At 43.0% G+C, this 12,988-nt stretch overlaps 1 protein-coding gene across 1 annotated transcript in view; it reads left to right on the top strand.

The window, feature by feature from the left end:
• The window catches only part of AP3M1 (adaptor related protein complex 3 subunit mu 1), a 213,408-nt gene extending 201,970 nt beyond the window's left edge, over positions 1-11,438 (top strand). Inside the window, exon 9 of the mRNA XM_069610961.1 lies at positions 10,509-11,438. Coding sequence (XP_069467062.1) covers positions 10,509-10,609 — 101 coding nt within the window. The 3' untranslated portion in view covers positions 10,610-11,438. The remainder of the gene's footprint in view (positions 1-10,508) is intronic.
• Positions 11,439-12,988: the final 1,550 nt, after the last annotated feature.

Raw genomic sequence — 12,988 nt, 5'->3', positions numbered from 1 at the left:
TCATCTTGCTTACGCGCCCCCAAACCTCTTGCCCAAGGGGTCTCTCTATTTCATCTGAATCAAGAGATCTGCCTGCCGGTGTTCTTCCTGAACCCACAGTCGGAGGCAGAGAGGGCTCTACATTGCTTGGACCTCAAGAGGGTTCTCAAGTTTTATCTCTCTCAGACGAAATACTTCAGGAAGTCTGAGACATTGTGACTTTTGGGGGCTCCTCCCCTGTCTCTCAGGCTTCCAAGGCTTCCATCCCCCGTTGGATGATTGAGGCCATTTCAGAGGCGTACACGGCCATAGGCAAACCTGTTCCTGAAGGGATTAATGACCATGCCGTCAGAGCAAAGGCCACGGCTGCCTTGTTTCAGACACATGCTTATTGGGATGTCATTAGCAAGGTGGCTACTTGGGCCACTCCGTCTGCCTTCTGTAGGCACTACTCGCAGGACACCAGCTCCAGGCACGATTCAGAGTTTGGTCAAGTGATTCTGAAGAACCTTTTTTGTTCATCTTAGATATTAGGCAGGTTGTCACAGCTCCACCCTATGTTCTTGTTCGGTAGAATCACCCACAAGGGTAGAGGAAAGGGGTAGGGACGTATGAGTAATGAGTTATTCACTTTAGTGACTAGAGTACTCGTAGTCCCCTTTCCTCCATACGTCCCACCCGCCTTCCCCCGCTTGTATGCCTTTGGCTAATGTGTACTAGTGTAGCCTTGTATCTAAGCGGCCGATGTGTTCAATGGGGACAGAGGTGAGAGGGCGGGGTGTTCCCACGTCGGAGGCCACACCTCGCGCTCTATACTATGTTTAAAGGGTAAGCTCAATTTTTCACTGCCAAAGGACCCGGTACCATCCCCATGTTGGGTGATGCTCCACAAGGATGGAGGAAAGGGGTCTATGGACTATGATTACTCTAGTCACTACGTTGAGTAACTTTAATTTTCTGACTGCTGTGGGACTAGTCAGCCAAAATGAGGACTATTATTTCTTTTAATAAATATAAAAATGCAATAACTCAAGGAGCATATGGTTTAACTGGCTTGCTCTTTTCTTCTCATGCCATTGAATGACCTGCACACTTCTGCTCACTGCATATGCGTACTTGTTCAAAAATTCATTCTTTCTGTTTCAGAAAAAATATTACATATATAATCAAAAGGCTATGTAATGCAATAGTTATTGATTACTTAGGCTCAACAACTAGTGGTAAATGCTGCTCCCCATAATCTACAACCACATGGTTGCCTGAAGGATAGAAATCCTTAGTTTGCCCGTCATATATATATATATATGTGATTCCCATACACTTCACTAGCCGGCCGCTGAAGTTTCCCACAGCACCCTACCACTCGCGCTGTGGAGGACAAACAAATCTGTGTGCAGTGAAGCTTGTCAGACTCTGCCCATTTAGCTCCACATTAGTGCTCCAATGTTATGTTGAACATAACACTGTACAAGCGTGCACGCTTTTTCAAAAATAAACTGGATCCCAGCATATCCACCCTCACTATTAGAGTAGGTGAATCTTCTTTGTCCCTGCTAAAGATCACTGTCCTCATTTTGCACCAATTCCTGAAAAAGATTTGAAGGTAACTGGCCATGGCCCATATAACAATGCCTAGTAACTAAGCAGATCCTAGTCTAGTAACCATGCTCAATCTTTAATACCACAGGCGAACCACAGATTAATATTTTAGAATATTTCATCACCCAGTGTACCACCATCTTTCAATTACAGCATATTCCCTTTCTTCTTCCAAGCACTCTAGGAGTAAAAGCGATTGGTACCCCTATTACTAGTTGTACTCGTGTAAAAATCTCTCCTTGTCCTTCCTCACTAGCATTCACTCTCAGACTAGTCTCTTCTCTTGACATACTACAGGAGATGGAGAAACTTCTCCCTTTAGCTCAAACTCTTGCATGCAGTGATCTGTCACAAGGCATACATTCGATTTTTAAAATGGATTCCCTGAGTTTGCTAATTAAAATGTTGATAAGCAAAATAACTTATTTGATTAGCAATTTTGTACTAATATTTCTAATGTCACCAGAAGTTATTTGCACCCAAGACACAAAATGAGCAAGAATACGGCATTTGTGTATGTCTGAAGTAAGACATGAGTGAAATGATTGTAAAATATAAAGTTTAGATGCCTAAAATAACACATTAAAATGGTAAAAAGGCACTGAAAACAGTCGTTGTGCAGCATTATATTATGACTCATCATGATGTTTGGAAGGAAAGGATCAGAAATATCTTGAATCAAAACGTTCCCACTGTTAAAGGAAAGTCGCAGCTGAAGACTAAGTACTGAGTATGGTGGAGCGACAGGCAGGGTAAGCAGCAACATCAGAAGGTCAGAAGGACATGATGGCTCTTGCCTGCCATTGATATCAATAGAGCAGCAAATAGCTGCTTTCAGGTGTGGCCCTTAAGGTGCGCAGGTAATTTGAGATTTGGCCGGTGGACATCTGGTTAGGTTGGGGGAGGAGGGTGTTGAGGTGAGGCACTCCATTTGAGACTCTGCCCTTGGCACTGGCACCAAGATGACAGCTAGGCAAGAGATGCAGATGGGCTAGCATGCAACTTTAGCCATTACCTATGCATTCTGCTGGGTTGTTGGCCTCCTAATTGGTTAGAGCCTCTCCACTGGGTACTTTTATATAATATCCTAATTGCAGAGATGGGAAATCTGGCGATTGAGTCGATTGTTTTACAGTAGGTGTGCAGACATACAGGCTGGATGGAACTATTGATTCCTACATCTGTTTATTGTTGCGTATTAATTGTAAAAGGAAATGCCGCGCTTGAGACCAAAAGATTGGCTGGAATTGTAGCAGGCAGAGAACTGGGCAGCCTTTTGGAAAATAGGCACTTATTTATTTTAATTCGTGTAACGTGCCACATGCCCGTAGTCCTCGGGGCGCACACTTTCAGCATAACTGGTTTAAAGCAACAGGTTAATGAGATCACCTCATGGGTTGAGCAGCAGCTGCATAGATGGATATAACCATCAGGTCACAGAACTAGCCTTCCCATCAGAAGCATTTGGCTATATTATAATGTATACTATCAAAAGGTGTCCTCTTTTGCTCCTCCATGTGATGCACCTTACCCTTACAAATTAATATATTTCACACCATGACATTTGGATGCACTAACCAATGCTGAACTTTACTAGAATAACCTGGGGCAAGGCCATGTTTTATAGTAGCAATACTGTAATTATGCACTATGTAACAAATGACAATTCTAGGAATGGAATTGCAGGACTGTCTTTATAAAAATTGAAAAAAAACATACTGGTCCTTGCAAAACAGAACATAGTTGTCTCAAAAGCATCATCCCGATTACTGCTGGTTTGCAGTTACTTGGAAAGAAACCACTTTTCCTTGCTGACATTCCTACTCCGGTCCATGGCATTTTTAAGAGTGGAGGAGATCATTACTGCTGCACTATACATTCGCCCCTTTGAGCTTCGTGTGAACAAAGGAAGAAAGGTGAGGGAGACATTTGAGGGCAACAGAGGGATGCAGGGTAAGCTGCGTTTTCTTTGAAGAGAGTAATTAATTTGCCTGTTGTGCTGCACAAGTGTCGAAGGAATTAGCAAGCCTAATGAATTACATTGCAGATTGTGATGCAATACTGCTTATTTTATACCTTGGAACCGTCCACTGAAATGCCAATCCTCTCTTCTTGAGAACTGTCATTTCTGCAAAATATAGGTACAAATCTGGAATGTTTTTTCCAGCACATCTAGCAACAATCACAATTGGTCCTTGCTTTGAGACCTCATGGTACATTGCGGGTCAAGTGCTTTAAAGCACCATGACGTAGCAAGGGGAGGGAGTGGAGGAGAAGAGAGTAAGGGCTTTGGTGACTGATACCTAACCCCTAAGGGTTGCCTTCGGGATAGCAGGAACATGTTACAACTAGACATTAAAATGACAGTAGTTTTATATTCCAATTTAGGCATATATGAACAGTTGTGGGTAAGGGGCATTTTGTCACTTGGCAGCTGATGAGTTTCCAGTGATGAGTCTGCGGAAGGAGTTGTGATTCACCTTTGAATGTACGACAAAAGAAGTGTCTACAGGAATTTCACGATTTTAAGTAATTATATACCCTTAGAGGTTTACCGGTCTCAAATACTTTGTGTGAGTATGGACAATCTCCTTCACTTAAATTGAGGAAGGGGTGAGCACCAGTATTAAAAGTAACATAGTGTTAGGTTAGATTGTCATATTGATGATGAATCTTCCTGACCTGTGTCAACCCCAGAACATTGTGCTGAACTGGTAGATTATTTTTCCCTATACCTCAGTCAGTGGATATTTCTTTCCACGCTCAGTCTTTTACTCTTTTTACGGGGATCATTTTTAAGACTCTCCATAGTGTCTTTCAAAAGTTATCCTCTTTGACAACTTTTTGGCAAGAAGGTGCCTATTGTTGCTGGGTTGCCCTAGAGGCTCCCTTTTTAATTTTCTCTAGCTAGCCTTGTGGGAACTATAGTTACCATGGGCAGAAAGGATCTTTGGATCCCTTTTACATTTTATTAGGTGGGACCAGCTCCCCCCTTACTCCCCCCCACCTTATGTGGAGTGCTTGGGAAATACTGAATATCCCCTTTCTCATTATTTTAAATGTAACATGTATGTTACAAGGACAAACTTACCTTTAATGGCTTGTGGCAGTGAACCTTTTTATTAATTAGGTGCACCTTTACCACAGGCTATTTGCACAGCCCCATTAAAGGCATCCATGGGTGCTCATTTTACCAAAATAGCCCCTGTCTTGTGTCTTTTGCCATTTTAGTGTTTCTTGTTCCTTCTCCTGACATCCACGGTGGGAAATTCCTTTGTATGAGGCAGAGGAAACAGCCAATGCATTTCGGACCTTCAGGTCCATCCTCAGGACCGATTTTACAAAAACATAAATCATAAATCTCAGTCAGAATTATGCATAGACTCTATCTGAACGCTATGCTCATTAAATAGGACACATTCATATAAGTAATATCTTAAATCCCTACCTGGCCTATTGCCTGAAATACAATTGTGAATGTTCACACCTCTGGTAATGTAAAAAGCAAAAAAGATCTATACAAATGATAATGTATATCTTCTTGAGATTATTTACAATATTCTTTCAAAAATACACCATAATGACAACAGTGATGGTGTGAGGGGTCAGTAGTGTGAGACAAAATTATAAAATAAAACCCAACTAAACCTACTCGAACAGGGGATTCCCTACCTGGTTTAGGATCCAAGGGAAGCCTCCTAGCATTTACAAAACGAACCCTTACTCTAAACAGAATAAATATTCAAAGCAACATGAAAACAGCAAAATAAAAAAGGTTCTAATGGTCCTCCGTGGATCTTGCTCCCCAGGAATGACCCAAAGTCAGTTTCCTCCAAGGAAAAGAAAAATCTTTAAGTCTTGAAAAGTACCAAAGAAACAAAAGTTCACACAAACAAAACTCCACTGGTAACAGTTCCTTCTTTGCTTGATGAAAATTATCCTTCAAGTTCCACAAAGAAAATAACGGCACCAATGGGGATTCCTGGATGACTTCCTTCCAGGAAAGAATGGGTAGAGTTGAAGATAAAAGTACCACTTCTGTTTACATCAACTCCTCTGCTTGCAACTGCTGCGGCATATTTTGAGCACAGTTTTTCAGGATGCTTCTTCTTAAGGTTTGCTCTCTTCAGCAACTCCTTTCTACTATTTGTGCTGTGTGAGCAGGCTTCCTTGTCCCACAGTTGACTTCTGCTTCTACTACTTTAAATTGATTCAGTTCTGACCAGAAATGTTGACGACCACAGTTCCACTACTGCTACTACAACTTCCAATGTTGGGAGAACGTACTGCTGCTACTTCAACTTCAACTTTAGGCAACTTCAACAACTCCTCTTCATCCTCTACAGGTTGGCACAGCACTCTCTTGTATGGCAAGAAAGAGCAGCCTCTTTGCCTATCCTTCTGTCTTGAAGCTACCACAAAATCTGACTCTAGCTTCCAGACTAGTTCTCCTCCATTCAAATAGTCTAAGGCAAGCAGATTTAAAACAACTTCTTTTTAAAAAGCATCCACCTCCCTTTCCCAGCTTCATATATACCTTTTCTTCAATGTTTACCCCAAAGCTGCTGTGCCACTCTCTTAACTTTGGGTAACCTTGTCACCTAAATATTCGAGGACTCTCGAGTAACAAATTCAATGGCTCCAGATTAATGGTGTATAGTTCTTAAATGAGCGAGATTCATGTTAGCAAAGTTTGTTCTATGGGTTTTGGTATTGCTTGTTCTTTGGTTCAGCTTCTTCCATGGTTCCGACTTCTACGGCTAGTGTTAGATATGTTCCAAGTTATCGGCTTGGTTTCTTCTACTGCTATTGCTACGGGCACTCTTGGGGTCCACACCCCTTTACTGCACAGGGGTCTCCGATCCTGTTTTATCAAGGGAGAATCTTAGACTCTGCACTTTCCCTCGGCTTGCTTCTGCACACAGGCCTTGAGAGAATGCACAACTTCAGTTCTGCATTCACTGCAACTAGGCGCACCTGGAAAGACTTCCGGTTTCTTCCAGTCTCTTCCAATGCTGACGCAGCCAAACTAGATTTGCGAGCACAGGACCAACTCGGAGTCTGCAGGTGAAATCTGCCCTTCCTCTGCTCCGGTGTCTCTTCTGTGGTCACGCTTCCTTGTGAACTGCCAGCCTTGTGCTCTGCTTCTGCTGACGTTCCAGCTCCTACTCCATCTTCTTTTTACTGCTCCTCCCTTCTGCAGCCTTTTATGCCCCCGAGGTGGGTTAATTGTTTTCAGGTATACCCTCTTCGAACTAATTGCCTGACTGCCACAAGCTACTAGGCTTGCCTGTCTGATATTGATTCCTGCATGCTTTTCATCCCTCTTCTTCACAGTCCCTGAGGAGTTCTGGGACATGCAGTCCACTTTCGATGCATTAAATTTCTCTACTTCTTTGAAGGGTTTAAAGATGGATTCCCCTTGCTTGTACTTACTAAGAGGAATTATAAGGTTTAAGGTTTAACCGTTGAACACACAGAAGGGTAAGGAACAATCACATTTTTACTGTTCCTGTTGGCATACCTTTTTATATTGTGGAGAACAATGGAACTTGGGGGTATCAAAGAATGGTTCTGCAGAGGTAATATCTGTGGATATTTTAATCCTAGGTTTTACTGACTTAATTTGTACCATACACTGATCAGAATGGCATAATGCTCTAACCTCTCTTGGAATTATCTTGTCGCCATCCAAGGAGTGTAGAAACTTGTCTCACCCTGCGATATCTCCCCACCCTCCCGGGGCCTGGTCTCCGCCCAGGTGATCCTCCTGCACTGCAGCACACCCTGTATTGGGATCAGGAAGCGGCAGCCCTCTCCTGGCCTCCTGTGAGGAGACTCTAGGCAGGGTTTAGGGGGGGGATCTGCAGGTTTCTCCACAATAGATGTTCATGGATTCCGGAATGTTGGCTGGGCAAGCAGCAGCTTGAACCTGGAGCTTCTGTCTCCCCTGATTTCTGATATTTAAAAGATATCAACTTCTATGAGCAACAAAATGAAGATTGGAGTCCCAGAAAACCCTGCCCGAAAAAAATCAAAGGTTGACATGGTGGAGGTACCTAGATATTTACTCTTTATTGATGAAGGTGGCCCAGGATGTGGGTAAGATGAAGTCCTCCTTGGCTGACCTTAATCTTAAAGTCTCTAACCTGGAAGGAAGAGTCAGCTAGGAGGTGGAGGGGTCGGCAGGTTTGGCATCAGAAATTTCTGGCAGTTATAGGGCTTACAATGACTTTAGGAAAGCTGGCTGATGTGAATTCAAAACATTACCGTAGATTTCTTCGAATATCATTTCACCTAATGAGATTTCACTAAATGTATTTCACCGCAAATGGTAGGGGAAATGGTATATGTGTAATGCATAATAGGCAGCTGGGTGTGGTGTAAGGATATAAGTTTGTAGGGAAGGGTGAGTGGGTCTGCGGGGGCTCTCCCCCACATTATGAAAAAAAAAAAAGTAGATTGCATTTTTCGGTGAAATCTTTTCAAGGAAATCACATACATCCAATTCAAAACTTGTAGAATTGGACTTGAGAGCCAGAATGCAGAACCTCACGACTGGTAGGCCGCCTTGAAAGTGTTACTGTGGACAAACCGTTGGAAGATTTCTTGTTAAAGGCTCTAACTGGAATTTATGGTCAGGATACCTTGCAACTAGGGGACTCGGACTGTGCCTTCAGGGCTGGAAAGCCCAGACAAATCCTGATGGTTTTTACAAAAATAAATGCAAAAGCAAGGTTACTGAAAGCAGCAAGAGAGAAGGGCCCAGTTTATTAAAAGGAACAAATTGCCATTTTCCTGGGTTTTCACAAGGATTTGGTGGAAAAGAGGATGGCTTTTGCTGAAGCAAAGAAGTTGGCAAAAGATCAAAATTTGAAAACCTCTGTGGTTAAACCAGCCATCCTAAAATGATTATTGCCTTCTGATACCAAATCTACTGAGGACCCAGAGGAGGCTGTTAAGTGTATTGGTTATTGCACTCCCACGACAATTGTGTATATAGTAGCTTGAAAAATTCCAATATACATGTTCATCCCTTTCCTTATTCAGAACGTATCCTTTCAAAATGAATAGTTTCTTCCCCTTTTAAGAAACCACAAACTCCAGAGGACTGTTTTAGCGTACCCTAAAAAAGAAAATACTAAGTTTGAATCAAAAACCTAATTTTAAATATACTTTCAACCCATTTCTTCTACTCACTTTCAAATGTTCACTTATTTGCATTTACATTCAGACAATATTTCTCACCTTTTTTTGTAATCTTCTCACATGTGAATTGTCCATTTCTTCTGTTTACTTGGTGAAATCTGTTTACCTTCTGTAGTATACTGTCAATGATTGTTTTGGAACACTCAGATCTTTTCAGTGCTTGACTTACGCATGCTGGACCTTTTTTCAGGCAGCACACTATCGTTTTGTCATATACATTTGTCGTTGTTTCTTTTTCGGTATTAGTACCCTTTACATTGGACCTTATTCATTTAGTTATTTCTGTGTTTGTTATTATATTTTAGTTAAATCTTTATTTCAGTATTTTTTTTTTGTTTAACAACACATGGAACCGGATTTTAATTTAAACTGACCTTTGCCCGTTTTTTTTTTGTGCAAACCCTTCACCTGCTGAACAATCTTTACATTTACTGCATGTTGGAAATGCATTCAAGATCTGTGTGGCATGCATAAAGGACTTTCAAAAGGCTTCTCAGCTTTTCGTCAATTATGGACCTGTGGGGAATGGGAAGGCCCTGTCCAAGGCTTCAATCTCCAGTTGGCTCTTCGGTTGTGTCATTCATTGCCATCAGCTGGCCATTAGACAGTTGCCAGACTGGCCGAGAGCTCGCTCCACCAGAGCCATCGCATCGACAACTGCATTTCTCTCTCGTGTTTCCCTGCTGGATATCTGCAGGGCGGCTACGTGGAGGTCTACCCAGTCCTTCACGAGATTCTACTGTGTTGACAGAGATTCCAGGGAGGAGTCTTGTGTGGGACAAGCAATGCTTTGCAACCTGTTTGCATGAGGTGAGTCTGTTCCAGGAGTAAGTGTATTGTTTCTGTTGAGCCTTGCCACCTCCTGTGGTTGTGCTTGTGTACTGTTGTGTAATTGTATTCATGAGCATGTGAATCCATGTAAGACCCCATGCCGGAGAAGGTACAAGTTACTTACCTATAACCCTTTCTCTCCAGCATGGGTCTTACATGGATTCACATGCAAACTCTCCCTCCTTCCCCTCTTGGCTCTTCCTGGTTCCTACTGCCTCTTTACATGCGCTACCAAATCTGAAGATGGCCTCCAGGGGTGGCGCTAAGGAAGAGAGATGTCATTAGCTGGGGCAGTATGCCCCAAAGTGACAGCAATAGTCTATATAAGGGACATGCAGTGTTTAGCTTGAAGCTAAACTGCTTTATAATACCAATGATTCCCAGCCTGACAGGGAATATCATGTGAATCCATGTAAGACCCATGCTGGAGAAAGAGTTACAGGTAAGTAACTTGTACCTTCGTACTTGGATGTGATCTAATACATCTTACTCTGTTTTAATACATTCTGTCCAACTTGAATTATTAAGAATGGCCTGTGTGTGCGCTTCACTGAGCTCTTTACCCCTCCAACCCCCACACTCTCCAAGGTCTAAGCCTGGCTGCTCAGTCCCACTACCTAGTTTTGCTAGATGTTGGTGTCTTTTCCTTTTTATCAGAATAGAGGGGACTCTCAGAATCTGCCCACAGGGTTGATTCTGAAGATCTATCTTAACAGCTATCATATGCCTAAGCTAAAGCCAACAATCTTTGCTTTTCCCATGCTGGTTTAGCATGGAATTCAAGAATGTTAAACCATTTGAATAGTTTTCTCCAGGTTTTGTTTGTATAGATTTCCGTTTGTGTTGTATTACATGGTTGATGATTAGGACCATTTTCTCTTGTTCTGCAGGGCTGAAGGTGAATCGATTGGACATGTACGGCGAGAAGTACAAACCCTTTAAAGGAGTGAAGTATATGACCAAGGCAGGGAAGTTCCAGGTCCGGACGTGAACTGCAGAGGGAACCCTTTGGACAATCTTGTTTTTAAATGTCTTTTAAATCTTCCAATCAGATTATGTGGCTGGGCATTGGGGTAACAGGAGCTGCACTCACCGAACAGCTGTGATTTTATCCTCCAGCGAAGGAGACCTTTTCTAATGTCAGTTGATGCGTTGAGGATAAGCTAAAGGAATGTGACGATGCTCTACTTCATGAAGGATTTTAAGAGCACATGGTACTGTTGAGGTCAGGTTTTTGCTCATGGTACTGCCAAATGAAGGTGGGTTTGTGCCTATTGTACTGTTCCCTTTATTTCTGCACAGTCTGGGAGACGGCAGGTGCCGGGTCAGCCATTTCAGTATCCAGGACTGCTCATGAACATTTGTCTAACATGCGGTTGTGTTATTGGAATTTAGCAGGAAGATACAGATGTTTTAATGCCTGCTTACTTTGAAGACCCTTTGCACACTTTGAGAATTCTTGCTCAATGTTAGCAGTGTGTTGCCTTGATCGAGTTGCCTTAGTTCACACGTGCCATTAGCAGTGATACTTTGAGTATAAAAACATAGCCTATTGGTAGAAGTGCCATTAACAAAATCCCAAATGCCTCTTTTCTGTACTTAATGGTGAAGGGATGATCTATTTATATTGCCTTACTGTCAATCCAGGTGTGCTACTTTTCCTTTCAGAAGTGTTGCATACCCACATGTTGTAATCCGTTAATTATAAATGTAATCTTTTTTTGTAATTTAGTGAAACTGAAAGGGAAAATAATCTATAGATGCCTATGTGCACAAGAGGCCTTGTGTATGTTTCCATAAAATATGAACTATATTGTGAACTTTGGGAAACGTGTTTTTTCACGCACCGTCTAGTTCGAAGAATTGCTGCATCAACTGGCTACTCTGATACCCCTTTTGCCAAAATGTGTTTTGTTTGTCAGGGTGGTTAGTGTCCAGGGATAACTTTGCTCTTACAGTTTAGAACTGGTGAGACCTCAGGGGTATGGCTGCCATCTAAAGAACTGTTCTGGGACAGGCAGCTTGACAATTAAGTCACAGCTAGCATTAGTTCCCCTAGGAGATCTCGGCCTACAAGTGCAATGTTACCAGATTGGTTGGATCTGTACCAAGGACTCCAGATTACCCTCTTAAGTGAGTTATTTTTATTTTTAATACATTTTTATTGATTTTTACAACAAGCAAAACAGAACCATCACACCTGACATTTCCGGTTACAAGCTTTTTAGCACACGTTTGCATATTATTAATTACTGTCTTCCCCCATGGCCCCCCTTTAACTCGAGCTTCCACCTCAGTTCCTCGGATTTCCCTTCTCTTGGGTTTAATCCCCTTTGCCGTTCTCGGACGAGTCATATTCACTGGATTTGGCATGGGAGGATCCCGACAATGTGGCTACCATTTGGCTCCATGCTATCAGAGGTCCCACTTCATCATCCTCCCATCTGTTGGCTGCCTCGTACCATACTACTGTCTCGGCATCTACCCATTTCAGGAGATCGTTCCACTATACCTCTAATCTGGGTCTGTGAGCTGCTTTCCAGTCCATGGCTATTCTCCTTTTGGCCAGAATGTAGGCCAGGTCCTTGAGTTTGCAAACATGTTTCAGGTTGCGTGGTCTGGTAAACCCCCCCCCCCCCCCCATCATGCATGCCCATACGGATTCCACAATTACCTTAATTCCCTTCTCAGATAGTCGTAGCTTGACTTCCTCCCAGAATTTTCCCACCTCCGGGCACGCCCAGAACATATGGATCATTCCGGCATCCACCTCCCCGCACTTGGAGCATTTTTGTACTTCTGTACTCCCAAATCTGGCAATCTTTTGGGGGGTCATGTATGCCCTATGGGTGACATATAACTGAATCTGCTGCAGCCTTGCATTCCTAGACACCTTTTTTATGATATCTCTGGACTCTTTCCCACTGCCCGTCTTGCATAGGTTCTCCCGCTTCCTCCTCCCGTCTCAATTGGAGCAACTCCTTACCCACTCTAGACATCACCAGTTCATAGATCCGGGATATTTCGTGCCCTCCCTCTGAGATAATGTACATCGTTTCTATGGCAGTGTCAGGTTGTTCTGCTAGTGCTATTTCAGACCGTTTCCTTCACCCGTTTAATTATTCTAGTATATGTGATATATTGCCCCGTATGTAACCCAGTTTCGTCCACTATCATTTGGAAGTCCCGTGCCTTTCCCTCTTTCCATATATCTCCCAAGGTCGCTAGGGCTACCGGCACCCAGTGTTTGCGGATCCCTTTCCTCAGTTGCTCATCCACCCCACGTAGCGCCACGAGTGGCGCCTACGGGGTGCATGGGGTCTGGTTTCCCACAGCTCGGCACGCTTTGCCCCATGTCTTCCAGCCCAGT

This window comes from Ambystoma mexicanum, chromosome 8 (genome assembly GCF_040938575.1).
Source record: "Ambystoma mexicanum isolate Mex_15411 chromosome 8, UKY_AmexF1_1, whole genome shotgun sequence".
Lineage (NCBI taxonomy): Eukaryota > Metazoa > Chordata > Amphibia > Caudata > Ambystomatidae > Ambystoma > Ambystoma mexicanum.
This window is presented reverse-complemented; position numbering and strand designations above follow the sequence as displayed.